The sequence below is a fragment of the Thunnus albacares genome, chromosome 15 (assembly GCF_914725855.1).
Source record: "Thunnus albacares chromosome 15, fThuAlb1.1, whole genome shotgun sequence".
Classification (NCBI taxonomy): Eukaryota; Metazoa; Chordata; class Actinopteri; order Scombriformes; family Scombridae; genus Thunnus; species Thunnus albacares.
The window spans coordinates 20691471-20711824 of record NC_058120.1 but is presented as its reverse complement, the minus strand read 5'-3'; the positions used below and the strand labels follow the sequence as shown (position 1 = coordinate 20711824).

Genomic DNA, 20354 nt, shown 5'->3' with positions numbered 1-20354 from the left:
GTGTGGAGAAAAACCAGTTTGAGTGACGTGATAACTTTTAAGTTAACTATACCAGCCATAACATGGGGTGGAGGTGTGTGTTTGGGTCCACATGGCTTGGATCCATACCACTACAGACAGTATAACAAACATTCTTCCACTAACATGAATTTTCATAAAAGTCCTGTCAAATTCTGCCTCAGCATCCTTTTTTTTATGTGGAACCCATCAAATAACAGTTGAAAAGGTCTCAAAGGGTCTGTGGATGGCTCAGTTTGCAAGACACCGAGAGAAAGGCGGGATTTTGCTATGATTATATTGGGGAAATAACGACAGCATACAATATACAAAAGGATACAAGGTATCAACACACAAAAGGCATTTTTTTCAGTTTCATGGGATATTAATTAAATAGATTGTTTGAGGACTGAGACACTCTTTCTTCACAGTTTTCTTCTTTTCTATATCATTCACATTTTTGGGAAATTATTACTTGAATCACTTCAGATATATTGTATTTTTTTGCATCTTTAACTCCTGCTTCTGGCACTTTGTTAACTCGGGTGTTGCATGTGCATTTTAAAATAGTTTTGTTTGCTGTTTTTTTACACATTGGGCTAACTTAGATTTTTCTGTGCTCTTATCACTGATGTCTGTATGTGCTTGCAGGCTTTTTTTTTTAAGTCAATGAAAAAGGCCATCTTTTAATGTAGCTGACGGGCTTCTGTTTGTCAGACAGCTGTGGTTCATGGTTCCTCATGTGAACCACTGGTCTCCACAATAAGCACTGTGATTTTAGCATGGCTAGATTTACCCATGGCTCATTCCAATTCGGCTGATCTTGTGATCTTGTGAAGTTATACTGAAATCATTTTTGCTTTTCATTTCACAAAATGACATTGCTTATTTATGATTTCATGGATGATGTAAACATTTTTATCAGCTTTTATGTTGTAGTTAAAGGTTTTTAGTAGTAATTTTAAGCAAGTGTGGAAACAATTTTGTGTGAAAATTATTAGGTTGCAGTAAGTAATGGTGTGAGTTAACATATACTGTAATTTTTCAGCAAGAGCCCCTCAAACTTAAACCATTCTAACTGAAGCCATCTTCCCGCGGCTATGCAAGTACCAAATGTACTACTCCCTCTGCAAACCTACACGTCTGGGGCTCGGAAAGACAATCAAGTCCCGCTGCTTACACTTGATTGGTTGGCTTTTGTCCTCTCCAAAGTGTTCAGAGTGCGTGATAGATTAGCCTTTTGTCTGTCGAGGCTAGAAGTGTTCCGTGACTGGACACTTATGTTTCCAGCACCTGGTTGGTTGACTCGACTCCGCTCCAAACTGGTGGAGGTGCGTGAATGGACAGTCCTTTCTTCTGTCAGAGTATTAACAGCGCGTAATTGGTGGGCTCTCCCTCTGTCCAAACTGTTAACTGTGTTTAATTGACTGCTCCTTCCATGCTCTAGAGTCCCAGGACCGCCTGATTGGTTAGCCCTCCCTGTTTGTTGATTATTCAGGGTTTGCAGTTGGCTGGTCCTGTCTCTCTCAGGGAGTTTTGACTGAGTGGAGCTACTTCTGTCTGTGTTAATAGTTTGTATCCTCTGTCTGTCCCTTTCCCTTTCCAGACTGGTATCCCTTCGCACAATTCCACTCCTCTCTCTTTCCAGGCTGCTCTGGATCTCAGCTCTCCTGGCCAGAGCCTCTCTCAGCTGCGTACGGAACGTCTCAATCTTCCCCTGCAGCTCCTGGAGCTCCCCCTCCCACAGGCTGGTCTGAGCGGCCCTGCTCCCCAGAGGTGAGAGCACTAAGCCTGTAGAAGCCAGTGTTGAGGCGGGGCCCCCGTTGGCGTGGAGGCTTATCTGCGTAGGAGAGGTAAAACTCCCGAAGCCGCCCAACCCCAACCCTCCGAGGCCGAGCCCGGGACGGCCGACCATCCCGGGCCTGCCGCGCACTGAGGCGGTGTGCGTGCGCAGGCGGTAGCTGTGGAGGGTTTCCAGGTCAAAGTGCACACGTTTCTCCTTGGGCTCATGGGATGGTGAGGAGGAGTTGACAGTGTCTCCAGCTGTAGAGGAAGCAGGGAGGGATGTGGGAGGAGATGGAGGAGGAGGCTGATGCTGTTTCCTGTGTAGGGTGCAGTTCTCTGAGATACAAGAGGAGGGGCTAGTGAAAGAGAGGAAGATCACAACAAAGGACATATATCCAGTGAGATATATAGTACAGCGGTACACATGGATACATTTTTCTGTAAACTGCAAACTGTAAAAGCAGATATATTTAAGTGGGATTATTTTATATTTCAGATTTAAAATTGTGTTGGACTTGTTTAAAGTAAGACTGACTTTAATAAAGAAAAGTTTCTTTGTCTTGATTAGAAGGATCAGAGGTCTGTTCAAGGTCCACATAAATAATACAATCTGAAAATCCATTTCTAATACAAATTGACTTGTTTTGCAAATTAGATGTAGTCTCTTGAATCAGAATGAGGCAGATTTTGACATTTTACTTTAGGCAATTATTGAGACAACGTGATGCGCTGTGTCAAGATAAAATAATTTGTATTTAAAAGAATATTTCCTGAAATACTGCCAGGTGTGTAGGTGGCACAGGAGTAAAATGCTGCCAGACATGAATACTGAAATATGTCTTCATGCACTGATTCTGAACAATATATCGATGCATTTTAACTGGCTTATTCTGGCTGTGACAAGTCATTGATACACAAATCAATCTGTGACTTCATTACTTTTGGTCGAGGCCGGTCAGCTCCTTTCCTACGTCCTCATATGTGGTGTGGAGAGCTCTGTGAATTTTCTGGAATTGGAGAAGAAAAGAAAAGAGAATTACTAATTAGTAATGCACATTTTGACATCACTTCATCATCTCTGAAATAAATCAGGAGAGATGATACATTTCTGAGAGATGAGCCATTATTAAACCCAGATGCTCAGGACATCTGTGACAGCTATTACTCACAAATCCTGCTGTGATGTTCCTTTGAATAATTTGATCAAATGCTTGTAATTCAGTAAGAAACTATTCTTTTCTGCTTAAAAGTCTGATTGAGAGGTTGAGGTATCAGTTAATACCTTTTTGAAGTGTTCTGGTTAGACTGAAACAAAAAAAAAAACAACCTCTTAAGTCAAATGGAATGACTATGCTTTAATTTTTCCTAATGTGTATATACAGTACGTCAAAGGATGTTCAAAAGGAAACAGGAGACTTTCACTCTGGATAAGAGCTAACACAGATGTCATTCTCTCAGATAGCTGAGCTGGTAATGTGATGAATACTAGAGGCGGCCCAGGAGTGGCTGCCCTTTTAGAAGATGTAGCAAACAAATGTGAGCAGCCTTGATATTCACACTGCCAGTTCCATTATTCACTCAAAAATATCGCCACAGGCATCTCATTTGGTAATGGCTCGAGTTTCATGAAAAAACAAAACATGACCTTTAAATCCCCAATTCGTGGTTTCTTTAGTGTTGTGTGTGTTGTCATAAACACAGCAATTCTCAAACAAATTGCAGATAAAGAAAATGCTTCTGCAGATCTTATTTAGTGTATTTGTATCCATTTGTAACGAAATATACAGATTTGAAAAAGATCATGATTAAAAATAGCTTATTTTTTCATTAATTTTGCATAGAGGAATAAATGATAAAAGATAGGACTTTGAATGAGGAGGTACATTTTAATGATCTGCGTAAGAGGTTTATAAATCCTCTGTCTCATAATATATTAAAGAGAAAAAAACACACAGTTGCATAAGAGTGGTCATAAACTGATTATAAATCACTGCTGATGGGAGCACTTAATGTATTTGACAATATTTTAAATTAGTAAGCGAAGTTAACTTGTTTATAGAGCACATTTAGAGCATTAAATATTTAACTAATTAAAATTTGAATTGATTTATCAATACACTGAGCTTAAAATCAAAACTGTTTAATTGGAACGTGCCCTATAAAACATGATATTACTCAGTTTTGACAGAGATATTTATGCCATGATGAGTTTCTAACAGTAGAGGGCGTAAGTTACCTTCAAGAAAAGAGTGAACACTGGGGGGTGAAGGCTTCTTACTTTCAGCAGATTGTGTGAGAGTGTGATTGTGCTCATGTGCGTGTACGCATACACTTGTAGCGAACGCACGGATTGAAATCTGTGTTTGTGAAGCATCTTTGTGTGTGCTTGTGCATGTGACAGACTTTGCAAGTGTGTGGGAAGTGCGCCTGCATACAAGACACATCCAGCACTATGCACTGTCTCTCTCTTTGTGTATGTGTGTGTGTGTTTACTCACCTGGCTGGTGTGCAGCCAGTACTGCAGTGTATGTGTGCGCCGGAGGCGAGGGATGACCAGGTGATAGAAGGTGTGTTCACCTGCCAAGGTCAGCAAGGCTCCACCCACCCCCATACACAGCAGCACAAACAGACCTGAAAAATGCTGGATTCCCATCTGTAGAGTCTGAGGGGGCAGTGTCGACACACACACACACGCGAAAAGAGAGAGAGAGAGAGAGAGAGAGAGAGAGAGAGAGAGAGAGGTTGTGGGAGTGACACAGATTAGTAGAGACTTAGCTGACAGAAGGGGAAATAAAGAGATTGATGATTTATATTTACATAATTACCATTTAGACCACTTTTTGTGAGTGTGCAATTGATATTCAGCTGTTGTTTATCTAGTTTGGCTGTGTAAGCCCATAAGAATAGAAATAAAGAGAGGAGAGGGGAACAGCGTAAAAGACATGTTTGGGAAGAAAAGGATGTGGAGAAGAGAGGCAGGGGCGGGAGTAAGCCTAAAGAGCTGCGGGGCAAAGCAAAACTGAGAGTAATAGAAAGAAACAGCGCTTAGCAGGGAGATGGTAAGAAGAGCCGATGGTTAATTCAAGAGCAGTTTGTTCCCATTGGTTCGGCCACAACCCCTCTGACACAACGTCTATCTCTTATGAGACTTTGATGGGCCTGGAGGAAGTGGAAGAGACAGTACCCAGCCTTTCCAATACGCTCTAATCATGTTTCCTTCACCCAGCTCATTTCTGCACTGCCTCTGATGGCAATTAGCCCCGTGCTGACTCGACAAATTCATCAGTGACAACACTGACCTCCTTTTGCTCCCAATCCAGAGGGCAAGATCACACTAACGCCCACATTGTTTGAGAGTAGCCCAATTTCCATGCTTCAAATGGGAGGAATAGTAATAACTTCCTGATGCAGGGTGAAGTTAAGGTTTTCATTTCACTGGAGAAACCTATGACCGTGTAATTGCATTTGTTGCTATAATATGATTCAACTTTATTCAAGTGGGACTTAAAAGGGATGGCCAAGAGATATAGATACAGACAGTGGGCTCTGATTTCCAGTTCTTTAAAAAGAGTTGAAAGAAAAAGGTAGGGCAAGAGCTGAGAGTGCTCTTCTGTTGCACGCACAAGATGCACAAGTATCGACACTCAGACAGTACGTGCCGGAAACTCCAGTTAAGGCTGGTAAATAGGACTGAGTTTATGTGATTGTATGTCTTTGTCATTGTGTGTGTGTGTGTGTGTGTGCGTAAATGTGTCTGTCAGTGTATGTGTGCTTAGCTGGCAGGCAATCCTGTCTGTGTCCCAAAGGGAGACTCATTTATAGGAGTACAGCGGCAGAAGGCTTCGCTTTACACACAATACACGTACACAATAAATGAACAAACTCTCCCACCAATGACTTACCTCAGTGACTGCAAAGACTCGCTTCCCGCAAGGCACAACCTTATACCATTTGTCATGTAGCATGTCCATGAAGCCATCTGACTTGTAGCGACTCACAAACTCCGACACGTTACGGGTTAAAGGAGAGCCCTGGGGCAGGCCGATACCGTAGCCTGGAAGAGGAGACATACACATTTGTTAACACATATGCTATAGGTAACAGAGCTGAGAGCAACAGCTTGAAGAGGAGGATAATGTCTAACTTCGTGTTTTTGTGTTGAAAATCACAGCAAGCCAGTTGCAGTTAGCCAAAGGGCAGATGCCCTCTGGAAAAAAGGAGATTTACGGGTTTACCAGGCTTCAATTGGAATCAGGATCAACCACTTTTTTGCCAAGTACAGAGCAAATACAGTGCAAATACATTTTTCTGGTTTAGTATTTGTGTTGGTAAACAAATCACTGAACTGCTAAAGCTGGTGCGGGCGTCCCTTGTGATACAGAATACATAGAGGATCAAGTTCTCATATCGAGTTGTCTTTTCCCTCTTTTATCACTTTCCATAATTACAGCTGCTGTCTGAGAGGCTTCTCACTACAGCATTGTGGGAAAATCTTACGGCAGGATTGGACTAGACAACAATTATATCTTTACAGATAATCACTGTCAGTAGAAGATTATGGTCCTGCCATGGCATGTGAAACAGCCCTACCCCCTGTCCGACCCCAACAAATGTTAGCATGACCTGCATGAAGTGCAAGGTGAAAGGGTAGGAGGGGCTAGAGAGCAGGGATGCACTGATCCGATACACCGGATCAGTACCAGGGCCTATGCGGTCCTTAAGTAGGTCAGGTATTGACCAAATGTGACCCTTGGACATGATACAGTTTCTTTGTCAATGTCCTTATAAAGATAAAGTGATTCCTCTATTAGATACATTTATTCTGTTACAGCAGGCTGCCAACTCAGTTTTAGTGAAATCCCTGGCCTCATGTTACATTATATGGAAATTATTCTATGAGTGGCGTTTACAGATTTTAAATCTGGGAAAAACTAGTATTGAATCAGAGCTAAAATATACCCAGAATTGAGGTATTAAAATTGTTATTGAGAGAGAAATACATGGAGATAGACTTCTAGGATCAATGTCAACATCTATGACCACTATGAAGTGATACAGAATGACAAATTGTCATGCCCATTTTCCAAGTCCTGTCAGTTTGGACTGATCCTGACTTAAGTGGTGGAATAGGATCAAGTCTGATTCTAATCTTTAGACTCGCTTCATTGGGGATAGGATGCAAATATGCTCATACATTACCTGACTGTGCTTCGTACAGACAGTTACTGTCACATGGCTATGCTCACCACGAGGTGATTTACTATTGTATTGTAAATCACTTATATGTGAATAAAAACACTAGGTCCAACACAACCCCCTGGACCTTTGGTTCTACTGCAAGGAGTACCTCAAGATTTTAGACATAGAAATGCCAAAGTCCATGTATCTTTTGTTATGTAACTTTCTACAAAGAAGCTTTTTATTACTGTATTCTCACTTGTACACCATACTCCCTTCCTTCATTCTCAATTAACGTCACTGGTTTCTATTTTTCCTTTCCTTTTTCCTTTATTATTTTTATTTTGTTAGACTTTATTACATTTCTGTCTGTGCTTTCAAAAAGGCTCCCCTGAAGGATATTAAGAAGTACATGACCCATGATGCTGGTTCAGCCATCAACCTGTATTATATGTTTTATTCCATTTTTACTGGCAGTTTCATGAGAAATACTTTAAAAAATAATAATAAAAAAAAGAGGGGAACACCATCCTTCTCCAGTCACGATATCTGTTTTGTCACCACACTTCCACAAGAATCACCCACCACATCAACAATGATTGCACCTTCTACTTCTCACCTGCCCTGACCTCATCACTAGATCGTCAACTGCAAAACACTCATCATAGTCCATGACGCAGATCATCTACTCCAGGCTCACTTTACACTCATGGACTCCACAAGACCTCTGAAAGTGTCCTCTGCTATCTACTAGCACCAAGACATTAGTGGCAGATCCTTTAAGTCCTGTAAATTGCAAGGTGGGGCCTCCATGGATTTCCAGCACATCCTACAGATACTTAATCAGATTGAGATCTGGGGAATTTGGAGGCCAAGGCAACACCTTGAACTCTTTATTATGTTCCTCAAACCATGATATAACAGTAATATTTTTGATTAAGCAACAGATTTAAATACTTTTTCCCACCACTGTCCATTGCTTTAATGCAAAAGGCAGCACATTCTTGTATCATTACACAACTTGAAAGCTGGAGAGATATGTTGCCCTACCCTGCCCAGACTTTGAAACGGCATCTGTTTAGCATTACAGCCCACATTTCCGCAGATACAAATGGAAAGAAATCTGTTCCTCGGCTTAAAATAAAAAGACCTTCTTGGAAATTTATTGCCATACATGACCTCCTGGGGTTGTTTGTTTCATTTCATCTGTACTGCAGTCAAATACACAGACATGCCAACAGTGTGTGTGTGTGTGTGTGTGTGTGTGTGTGAGATTGTTCTGGACCTGGCAGCTGTTTGTGTGTATGTGTTTGTCTATGTTGGGGCTGTCAAGGTGTGTGAGCCTGATGGGGGTTGCAGACAGAAACAGAGAATAGCGAAGGTTCACATAACTGTCACACTCTGCTTCCCACATGACAAAGACTGTCTAAGTTTCCATCCCTTTGCTCTTGCCCTCCTTTACCCTCCCCTTCCTCTTCCTTTTCCTCCTCTGTTGCTTCCCCTTCCCCTCAGTCTTCCCTCTTATCCCTCCCCTCTCTCTGTCCGAGGACATTTCTCTCCCACCATTGCCGCCACTCTCTTCTTCATTTAGTCCGCTCCTTATCTCTGTCATCCCTTCACTTTTGTTCAATTTCTGCCTCACTCCATTCTTCTCTTTATCTTGCAGCTTCTCTCCCAAGCCCATTGCTTTGTCTCAGCACGTCTTCCTCATCTTTCTTTTTTTTATCCACCAGACAGACAGCATTTTTCTGTCATCAGCCGATCTCCATCCCCATTTCTTTAGAGCACTCAGTCAAAGAGGGAAATACAAGTGGGCAGCCACTTGTCATTTGTTTTGATTCTTCCCCTTAGACATTCACATATTCTTTCACAGGCTTCAAGCCCCAAAGCTGTCATTCAAGTCCCCCACACACCTACTCACTTAGCCACACCCATGCACATCAAGCTTTATTCCAAAGAACTTGTAAACACTTTGTAAAATTGTTGGTACTGTTTTTTTTAAAAGAAACACATCCCACCCAGTAACTGTTTTGTAACCAAAGATCTTTTGGTCTTTATGTACCGTAATTAAAAAACAAAAAAAAATCAAATGTGGCCAAGAGCTCTCAGCTGTAGTTTGTGTTTAGTGCTAATTAGCACATTTTATTTTTTATTTCATGCTAAACTAAGATGGTGAGCATGATAAACATTTTATCTGCTTAATGTCAACATGTTGGCCTGCTCATGTTAGCTAGCTTAAAGCTAGCTGCACCACTAGTGTGGTTGCAGACTCTTAGGGAGATATTAAATGGGGACATGATGCACATTTAGAGGTCTATATTTTTAATCTGGGGCTCTATTGGAATATCTTTGCATGACTTACAGTCCAAAAAAACTCCTTATTTATCTTATACTGACCCTTTACATAGCTCCTCAACCCAGACTTTTTCTGAAACAGGCCATTTTAGCTCCTGTCCCTTTAAGGCTCCCCTTCTGAGGAGACCACTCTGTTCTGAGGGAGACTTGGGAGACTTCCTCCGGCTCCACAGGCCATGTCAACAAACCACGCAACAAACCAGGATTTCACTACTTTTTCTCAAAATGTCAACTTCTGAAACACATGAGTGGACAATGATAACAGCGAATGGAAAAACCTTAGCAACAACCTTAGCAACACTGGAGGACCTGGAGTGAATGAAATGAAGAACATGTAATGCAGTGCCCTATGCTGCTGTAATGGGATGAGGTGGAGGTTCTGTATGAGTGCCCTTCTAATGAAAGGAAGAGGTGCCATTTAGGTTCCCCTAAGCCTAACATACGGAAGGGCAGCATTTGGTGCCCTTTCAATGAAAAAAGTGCCTAGCGTACACTGTATGGGAGAAAAACATGGTGAAGTGCTCTTCCAATGAAGAACATGAGATACCCTATAAGATGCCCCTATGGTGGAGTAAACTGGTCATTATGATAGAAATGAATGTATCCTTTATGCAGCCCGACCATTAGAAAAATAAAGCACCCTTAAGAACATAGTTATTGTAGCTGACATTATTTCATTCAGTTGATTTTAGCACAGTACTGCTCACTAGTTTGCTCAGTCACACACCCCTTAGATTGTTTGGGTCAGTGCAGTCTAAGCTGTAACCTTGATACTACAACAGTTTGTAAGGCAGGCCACATAGCAAGGGTTTTTTGCAATTGAAACAAGTTAATGTTATTAAGGATGCATTACTTATGTATGTCGATTGTATTTTCTAAGTTGTTTTTTTGTTTAGGCCTATCCAGAGCTGTATAACATGCTAAACAATTGCTAGATGGATAGTAGCTATCTCTATACTAAATATTTGGTACAAACTGGAAATCAACCTTGAAGTGAAGTAAAATCTTTAAGGAAATCACTGAGTACTCTTTATTCAAAATGACAACCCTTTAGCTTGGAATAACTTGCACTTGTGGAGAGGTAGATTAGCATTGGGTTACCTTGTGATTGCAGAATGCCAAGAAGAGACAGAAAATTGAAGACAATACAAAGGGAGGAGGCAGCAAGGGAGGAGATGAGAGAGACAAAGTTTGCATAAGCCATTAGCAATTAGATGGGATGCCCAGTAGGACTTAAACCTGTGCCTCAGCATGTTAAATTTTTAAAAATTTATCCTGTCATGAAACTGTTATGAAATCTGGAAGATAACCTTTTGAGTAACCCTGTAAAATGTTCATCTCAATAGGGGATGTAGCCTTTTTTTTTTTTTTTTTTTTTTTTAACTCAACATGAATTGTTGTTCTCTGTTCATGAATCGTTGATGGGGGTCCATTGAATGTATCAGGTGCCCTTTATATTTTTTCACCCCTGTCCCACTGAGTTCACCACTGCTTAGCAACAACCTTAGCAACAAAAGCTATGGAACGGATGGCCGTTTATGGGCATGTGCAATGAGCTGACAAGATAGAAAAACCATCACATATGAAGCGTTCAGAGTAGGCTTCGACTTGCAGGGAGCATCCCTACATACATTAACCTCAAGTTTTGGAACTTTGACCATGTTAAGCATAGATATCAGACATCATAACAGTATATAAATAACACAAAATCACAAAAAGCATAATATGTCCCCTTTATACATTTGTAGACTTTTGAAAACTGTCAAGTCTGTCAATATATCAACCTCAATATAACAGCATTACAGGACATCTAATTGATTACTCATTCAAGGCATAGAATACCACACCAATAATAATACCATCCACGTTATGCCATTACATTTATATCTCCCACTGTCTGAGACCAAGGAGGAAATGAAAGCGAATTAAATCAGGTTGCTCCATCATGCCCTTGCTTTCTAAAATAGCAATGATTGCTTACCATTTTAACCTTTTCCTCGTACTGTAATTATAAGATCAGTGAACTCATAATTACAAGAAGATAATACTATATTTTTTTTAGAAATTATGTGATCTTTACTCATAATTATAAGATAGGAAGTCAATTATGAGATAAGGCTTTTTTTTTGGTGAATGCAATGTGCTTCCGCACTTGTGTCTGTCCTATTCAATTAAAGTTTGATGAGTTTAAGACACTGGGCTGTTGGCTGATTGATGATAGATGTTACTATGTGTTGTAGCTTTTGTTAGTTTATACAATAGACATTTATTGAAAACATATGGTTTTTTTGTAAAATTATGAGCAAATTTAGGTTGGTAAGAGATTCATTGTTAAATTCACTTTAATATCCTGCCCTATTTTATCTATATTAAAGGTATTCTATGCAAGATTTTCCTAGAAACAATGTATAGACTCATACAAAAACAATCCCTCTCAATCATCACTTATGTCCTACTAGAAGTGTGTGGCAGTGTATTTATCTGCAGAGACCCTGCCCTCTGCCTGTATTTTCTTAACATTTTGCTGTGTTGGGCATCAACCTTTGGGTTAGGGTGTATAGTCCCCAGCCAATAACAGTGTGCAGGGTGTGAGGTCGGGACTTGTGGAGAAGCGACCAGGTTACGTCGCTGTCTCCATCTCTCTCCCCTGCTCTCTGTCTCTGTCATGGATGTATAAAGATAACAGGTCTCTGTGTCTGTTTGAGTGAGGACGTGGCTGAGCTACACACACACACACACACACACACATATACATACACACAAACACACACGCATTGTGTTGAGGTGTGGGCATGTTTATTTGTGCTTTAGAACGTAACCACTGTGAAACAGTCAGAAAATAACATTTTATTTATCTGATTCACTGCTTTGTTCTCTAACGCTGCCTCTCTCTCTTCATTCGCTCTCTAGCTCACTCGACCACTGCTGCTCTCTATCTCTCGCTCTGCTCTCAGCTTGCTCTGGTGTCGCTGAGCCGGGGAAGAGGGGCCAACTTTGAATGTTTGTGTTTACAAACAGAAACACACAAATCCTTCACAGTATGCCTTTAAGCATTCTAAATGAATGAAACCTATAGTTTGTTTTACTTTTAACAGTACATTTTGTAAGAATTAAGCATATGCTTTTTTAACCTTACTTTGGAATTAAACTCTTATACCCACATTTCTACACATACAGTACACGCTCTACACACATTAACAGACAGAGGCATCCGTACGTCACTCTATCCAGACGTGAGCTACCCGACCAACAGCAGCCTCACCCTGGCAACAAAGTCTCTTGCCAGACTCATTCTGATCTTCAGACGCGTTCTGTCCTGCTTGACTGAGCTTGTGTAGACCACTTATGCACACAGGGACACACACGTACACACACACATACAAACAAGCACTGAGTGGCTGCATGTTCAGTGGCAATATTATTAATGGGGTGTGTCTAGGCTGTCGTAAACATCTCCCAACAGCACTCAGCGAAAACAGATGCACAGCGACACCCCCGCATCTCTCTCCACTTAAGTAGCCTGAAGATTTCAGAGCACCTTGCCTGCAGCGACTCCAGAGACCCAATTCCTTCATCTTTCTATATCTCCTGACCACAAACCACTATAAATCCTGCCTGCATCCTCATATGGACCAAATAGCACTTCCTCTCTTTCTTCCCTCTATCCTTTCTCTCTCTCTCTCTCTGTCCTTTCTCCCCCTCCCTCACTCCATCTGCTTGGGGTGAAGGTTTGTCTTGATTAGGGGACTCTGTTGGCTGGCTCTTTTATCACTCGCTGTGCAGAAAGGCGCAAACTGGCAGTGGGCAAATGAAAGCCCTCTATCTCTTTCTTGTGCTCAACTCCCACCTCCCCTCACCTCCCCCGCTGGCCCTTCCCGTCTTTACCTTTGTTGTTCTTGCTCTTACTTACTTCATCGAATCTCATATAATGCCTTCTCTTTTTTTCCCCCCATCTCCTCTCCTCTTCCTATGTTTTTTCCGCCCTCACATTTCCTGTCTGAGCCATTTCCTGCTCTTTCTTCCACTAGCGTTCAGACTGATTGAGTTATTCACTCCCATCCCATCCCACCTCACAGAGACTGGGGGAATAAATAGCTACCCAAGGCAACGTGGATTCTTCATCTACCTTTTTCATGTTGACAATGAATCAAATGGTGGTTGAACTGACCCGTTCCACATACCAATAAGACCTGCTTTCTCGTCCTAACAATCATAAGTAATGCCACAGCGATGTCTCTTGTCTCTTTTTGTCTTATGCAGTGAAGGAAGCAGTAGATAATCTCCAGTGAACAAGATTTGTAGAGTGAGTAGGTAATGTCGGAGGGGGGTCTTTTGACTGACAGAGAATTGGTATCAAAGTTAGCGTTTGGTCCCATGTGGCACCATTGTTAGTATCTATTCACTGTCTGTATATCTTTATGCCTGTGTTCAGTGATAGGAGGAGAAAAGAAAAGGATGAGCTGAAACAAATACACAAGGAAAAGGACACACACACAGATGTATATATGCATGCACATAAATGTAAGTCTGTGGCCATGCATGAGCACACTCTAATTCTATACCTGTAAAAACCTTCCCATGACTAAGCTGGGTTTGGGTTAGAGGTTAAATGCTTGATACATTAAATAAATGTGTTCTGCCGGTGGAAATTTCACTTCAAAGTCACCTTCAGAGGGTGTATATGTGCAGACGGCATGTGACTAGAATACTGTAAAACTGGTAATAATGGCTGGGACCTTTATTTACCTCGATGAAAGTGTGCACCAGGCTTTTATAAATATGTAGCACAAACATAACACTGCAAAGGATACTACTACAACTACTACTTCTACTGCTACTATAATTACTGCTGTAACTAATCATAATAATATAGATCTGTCTTAAATGATCACGTAAAACAATTAACTACTTTATTAATAAACATGATTTGGTACCTGTAACTTATCGTTATTTGTTAAACATGAAAGCATGATAGCAGTGTAAAATGTTTGTTGCAAGCTTCTTGGCTCGATGCCGTGGTTCATATGGTGATTTTTAGATAGAAGGAAAAACAATTACCTTTCTTTGGAAAAATGTCCTACCTTTTCAAGTCTAAAAGGAAAATAATTTCCTTAAAGAATAGCACTAGAACACATACCAGGTTTCACAAAGATGTTAGTCGCCACTCATACACACACATTCATGTAGCAATATACAAAAACTTGAATATGATTAACCCCCTGTGTGGCTAATTAACTGTTTTCTGACTGGTGGTGGATTTGTCTATATATCAATCTTCATGATTGTGTTGCAGTTAGTCCAAAATGTTCTGACTGGGCATTGTTATTAATAATAGATGGTTGAGTACTTTTACCCTGCAGTGTTCTAAGTTCATGCAGTAGATCTCTGTGTTATTCTGTCAGTCATGTAACTAACTACAGTATTTGATCTCCTCTCTGAATGTGTGTGTGAGCATGTGACTCTGCAGTATATTTCTGTATACATGTGCGTGTGTGTAGATGTGCATGCTTCAAGGTGTATATACTATATACCAGTGGCGGCCGGTGACTCAAAAAATTGGAGGACAGGAGGAAAACCAACATGGAATCTCACAACAAACCGCATCAAATTATATCATTGTCCCCCACCTGATGAAATCCGAGGGGTGGGGGGCAATTTTATATGCCAATAAAACAATTTGCTTTCAAAAACAAAAACCCCTGAGTGGTGAAAAGGCTACTTCTTCAAAGACATTTAGCATATACATAATGTCTCTAAACAAAGAAGTGCTCATTTTAGCCATGGAGTGGATCAAATGTGTCATTTTACCAACAAAGTGAAATTCAAATTTATAGTACTGTTCTATTGTGACAACAAATTTATGTTCTCATCAAAAACAGACAACATATCACATGATTTACACGTGTTTCCTATGTGTTTTCTTACTATACAGAAATATATAAAGTAGCACAAAGCTTATAATGTGATACAAGTTCAGATCAGTGCTGAATACTAGAAAGATTGAACACTAAAAACATTCACAGATCTAAAAGTGTAGGTTCACATCAGAAAGTATTAATGCATGTATCAAAAACATGACTTACACACCCTTATCTATATGTGCGATATACAAAATAAAACCTTCCTCTTTTAAACAGTGAATGAAACAGCCTCTGTCCACATCATCAAAACTTGATGATAACAAACATTCACCGCTAATGTCAGTTAACAGCTAGATGCTAATTAGCTGCTCAGCTACAGCACATTAAACAGCAGGTAAACATAACTCAAATGTCACATCGGACTCGTTAGATGCTGGTTTGATCGTTGCTCTTCAAAATCCCTGTTAGCAACATGCTGTCTGTCCATGACTTGTACTTACAGCAGTTTGTTTACTTTGTCTTAAATGAGACATTAAATTTTGCAATTAATCCGCAATTCATATGCCTGCCGAACCGTGGGGGGTGATCAGTACGGATCATGGATCAACTACAATCAGTTACTCCACTAGTTAACACTTGTTATTCCAGCTACTTTAAGCTTATTACTCAATATACGGCTCAGCTTAAAACAAACTAAAGAAACTGTCAGAAGCAAGCAGCCAGACCTCCTGCACACTAATCATACAACATCAAAAGGTGACTGAACAACCACTCAATTAAAAATGAATGAATGAGTGAGTCCAGACAGCTCACTTTAACTTCAACAAGCAAACTAACGTTACCCACAACACATTATATGATCTCTGCTGCATTCTTGTTAAGGAGATAAAAAACACAAAAAAGCCACACAGAGACATTTAACCATGAGAGATGAAATTAGCGACCAAAGAGACAGAGAGAGAGAAGCTGTATCTGACTCACGTTATCTGACACCTTCTTCTTTCTTTCATGGAGATGAAGTATTCACGTCATAACGTCCATTTGTAGCTGTTGGTCATCTTGTTTGTTAGTTAACAGAACTTTGTGGCTGTTGGTTAACCAGTCTGATATCATTAGCAACAATGACAAACAAGCTAACTCTCCTGGTTGTTTCTCTGATTGCTTCCCTCTCTAGCCTCCACGGCAGTGTCCTGCAGCTGCTGCACTGCACAGACCAGATAATTTCTCCCGCTAGCTTAACAACAGTCCTTAACAGTCCTTCCATAGATGTATAAAGAGTCCTTCAGGCTGCTACAACAAGCTAACTCTTGTGTTGGCTAATGCAAGGAGCTATCTACTGCTGCTACTCTGACTTACAGTGGTGAGAGTTGAAGATGAATTCTGGAAACTATCATTGGACCAACTCGATGTCAATATTGCATTCTGGTTGTTGATTGGTAAGGGAGGACAGCCTCCCTTGGAGCATCATTTTATGTGTCATGGCCAATCACAGATTAGCATGAAAAAAAATGAAATACATTGAGTCCAATGTAAGAGATCCCGCCATGAGGAGTTCAGCAGCCCCCCCCCCCCCCCACCACCACTTCACACACTGCTCTCTCTCCTCCTGCCCTGCAGGTGTCGTTGTTGAAGCATTTTAAACAGAATTTCAGCAATGGATTTTTTCCATAGAAGAGAGAAAAAATATACTTTATAAATACTGAGATTTGGTAATGATTTATTTCAATCAAATATTCTTTATTATATTTTGATCTCCCTTTTGCCTCTCAAAAAATAGAGGAGGATCAACCTCCTCTGCCTCTATGGACCAGCCTCCACTGCTTTATACAGTAAGTGTGTGTGTGTTTGTTTGGGTTGCATGAAAGAGACAGCCTGTGGTCTTATACAGTATATGTCATGTGTGTGTATGAATGCTATACAGTGCATTTGACGGTGTGTGTACCTCACTTTTCATTCATAGTGAAACTCAAAGTCCCACAGTATTAATAACAGAACACACTACATAAAGAAAATAGTAAAAAGCCTTTCTGAATAGAAAGGTTTTTCAGGCCCTTTTTAAAAATGTCTAGGGTCTGTGCTGCCCTCAGATGGTTAGGAAGGCTATTCCACAAGTGTGGTGCAGCAGAGCAGAAGGCTCTATCCCCATGGTGTGGAGCTTAGTACAGGGGGCCCAGAGGAGCAAGCTGCTAGCAGATCTGAGGGTGTGGTGAGGGTTTCTGGTATGATCAGTTCCTGTAGGTAGGGAGGCACTTGATGGATTTGTATGAGTATTAGAACTTGGCAGTTAATCCTGAAGGAGATAGGGAGCCAGTGCAATGAAAACAGAATCAATGTTATATGTTTGTGTTTTTGCACTCTCATCAGGATCCAGGCAGCGCTGCTCTGAATGTACTTGAGCCTCTGGATGCTGGATGATGTAGTCCAGTCTTGAGGAGATAAAGACATGGACAAGATTCTCTGCATCTAACAAGGTTAGAGATGGGCAGAGTTTAGAAATGTTTTTGAGATAGTAGAAAGAGGTTTTGCATAGATATGGTCATCAAATCAGCTCAGGGTCAAACCTAACACCCAGATTAGTGACTGAGGAGGAAAAGGGGATGTCCCGGCCATCAAAGGTGAGATGAGGTATGGGGGATGACTGAATCTGGTGTGCAGTGCCAATAAGGAGAGCTTCTGTTTTGCTACTGTTTAACTGGAGGAAATTTGTGCTCATCAAGGCCTTTATCTCCTCAAGACAGGTGGGGAGGCATGACATGGCTGCAGAAGGGCTTGGGGCAGTTTTGATGTACAGCTGGGTATCATCAGCATAGCAACAGATATCCCATGTCTGCTGATGACACATCCAAGGGGGAGCATGTAGAGGGTAAACAGGATGGGGCCGAGAACCGATCCTGTGCAGAACACCACAGGTGACAGGGAGCGATCTAGACCTGCATCCTTCCAGTGAGACATATTGAGTCCCACTGGAAAGGTAGGACTGAAACCACTTAACTGCAGAGTCTGACTGTCCAATGGTGGTGTGGAGGCAGTCTAAGAGGATAGTGTGGTCCACAGTGTGAAATGCAGCAGTCAGGTCAAGGAGAATCAGGAGAGAAGGGGACCCTCCACCTGCTGTCATCAGCCGGTCATTCACAATCCTGAGTGGAGCTGTTTCAGTGCTGTGTGCTGAGCGCAAACCTGACTGAAATTTTTCAAATAGGTTGTTGTGTTTAAGTTGGTCCTGAAGCTCAGAAGCAATCACCTTCTCCAACACCTTGGACAGAAAAGGAAGGTTCGAGATAGGTCTGTAGCTGGCAAAAACTTCTGGATCCAGGATGGGTTTCCTTAGGAGGGGGCGGATGACTGCGACCTTGAGGGTAGATAGAACACTACCAGTGTGAGGAGAGAGCTTGACAGTTTGGGTGATAAGGGGGCTGAAAATGGAAATGTATGATTTGAGCAGACAGTGAGCCCAGAGCATCTAAAGCGTCATTCCAGGACACGTCCAGATGTTTTTATTTTCTGCAGGTTATGAGTGAACTAGGGAGCAGAGAGTGAAAAATTGACCTCATGCGTCTTGACAGGGTCATGAAGATCAAAGACACCTCTCAGAGATGTACTGTAGAGCTCCACTTGTTCATCCACTGATGCAGAAGCTGGGCACGTGATGTGCCATTGTGCCCAATGTGTCCATTGAGACCACCATGTGGTCGGACACACCCAGATCATAGACCTGTAGGTTATTGAGGGGGATGGAGTCACTGATGAACAGGTCAAGTGTGTGCCCCCTGGTGTAAATAGGGATATCAACATGTTGCTTCAGGCCAAGACACTCAATCAGACTCAAGAGCTCCACTGCAAAATGACAGGAGGGATTGTCGATATATATATACATATTACCAACAATGACAGCGTTGGTGATATGATGAGTTTATTTTGGGGGAGTGGTAGATGACAAGCCCCATCACAGAATATATGGAGGTTTACATTTTAGAGGCATTCAACTGAAGAAAGATCAGGCATTGGCAGTGGAGACAGTTTCAGTTCACCCTGGTGTATGATTGCTAAACCACCACCATGGCCAGAGCTGCAGGCTTTTTCCATGTAACTATAGCAAGGAGGGCAGGCCTCATTAAGCTGTGCTTAATGAGGCCACCTGGTTTATGCCAGGTTTCAATTAGGCACATGAAATCAAGCCCCTTGTCCAAAATGCGGTCATGTATGAGAAGGGATTTATCAGTGAGAGATTGTATATTAATATACTTCCATGGCGGCAGGAGACAGAGCTGAGGATGGACATCTCTGCAAACTCCACAGTACACTGTGATCCACTTCATTTTGCATCTCACCTGGTGTAGGGTAGTTTCGCAACTTTCCAACAATGACGCTCAAGTTTGTCTGGTATTCAACACTTAAACCATGGTGCATAGATGTAACAAGGTCGTTTCTTAAAATCTCAAACTCTTGGCAGCGGGTTAAAAACCCCTTGTCATGTGTAATTAGGAAGCTGTGTAAACTCCATAGCTGTGTGGCTGTGTGTAAAGCAGTTGTGTCGTTTGGGCAGAATGGCAGTGTTGGTAACAGCCATAGGTACAGTCACGCAGTGGAGATCATTACAGCAAACATGAGTAGAGCTCAAAGAAGAATGTCAGTCACTGCTGTCCATCAGCAACAGCACAGCTCTGGGTGATTTCTGCGCTGATATAGAGTTCAGGGGAGCTGGACGGGGCTTTGTGGCACACCTGAGCTGGTAGGCTGGAGGAAGAGACAGCTGGAGAAAAGGGATCCTAGAAGAGCAGGTAGTAATCACTTTACATTGAATAATCCAAAAATCCATAAGTCTCAGTAGAGAAGGTAGGAAGCGCTTTACGTTGAATAATCCAAAATCCATAAATCCCAGTAGAAAAGATAGGCAGTACTTTAGTTAATCCAAAGTCCACCAGTTCGATAGAACGTATTCCGACTCAGGGAGCGATGAAAACACGCAGACCATTGATTGTTTAAAAATATGGAGTCATGACAGCTCCCCAAAAGCGTAGTCAAAATATCTCGATCGTCCCCTGGTGGCTGGCTGCAGTATAGGTCATAAGTCCCACCCCTTCCATGTTAACGCATGGGCCATGGGCCAAGCTAAAAAAAGTACACGTCCAAGATGGCTTCTGTCATTTTAGGTCGTTCTTATCATGCTGATGCTTGTTC

At 41.6% G+C, this 20354-nt stretch overlaps 1 protein-coding gene across 1 annotated transcript in view; it reads right to left on the bottom strand.

Moving 5' to 3' along the window:
* Positions 1-622: 622 nt before the first annotated feature.
* grin3ba (glutamate receptor, ionotropic, N-methyl-D-aspartate 3Ba) overlaps positions 623-20354 on the bottom strand; it is a 28098-nt gene continuing 8366 nt past the window's right edge. Inside the window, exons 6-9 of the mRNA XM_044375490.1 lie at positions 5685-5836; positions 4280-4444; positions 2722-2789; positions 623-2138 (exon numbers count right to left, since the gene is read on the bottom strand). Coding sequence (XP_044231425.1) covers positions 1160-2138; positions 2722-2789; positions 4280-4444; positions 5685-5836 — 1364 coding nt within the window. The 3' untranslated portion in view covers positions 623-1159. The remainder of the gene's footprint in view (positions 2139-2721; positions 2790-4279; positions 4445-5684; positions 5837-20354) is intronic.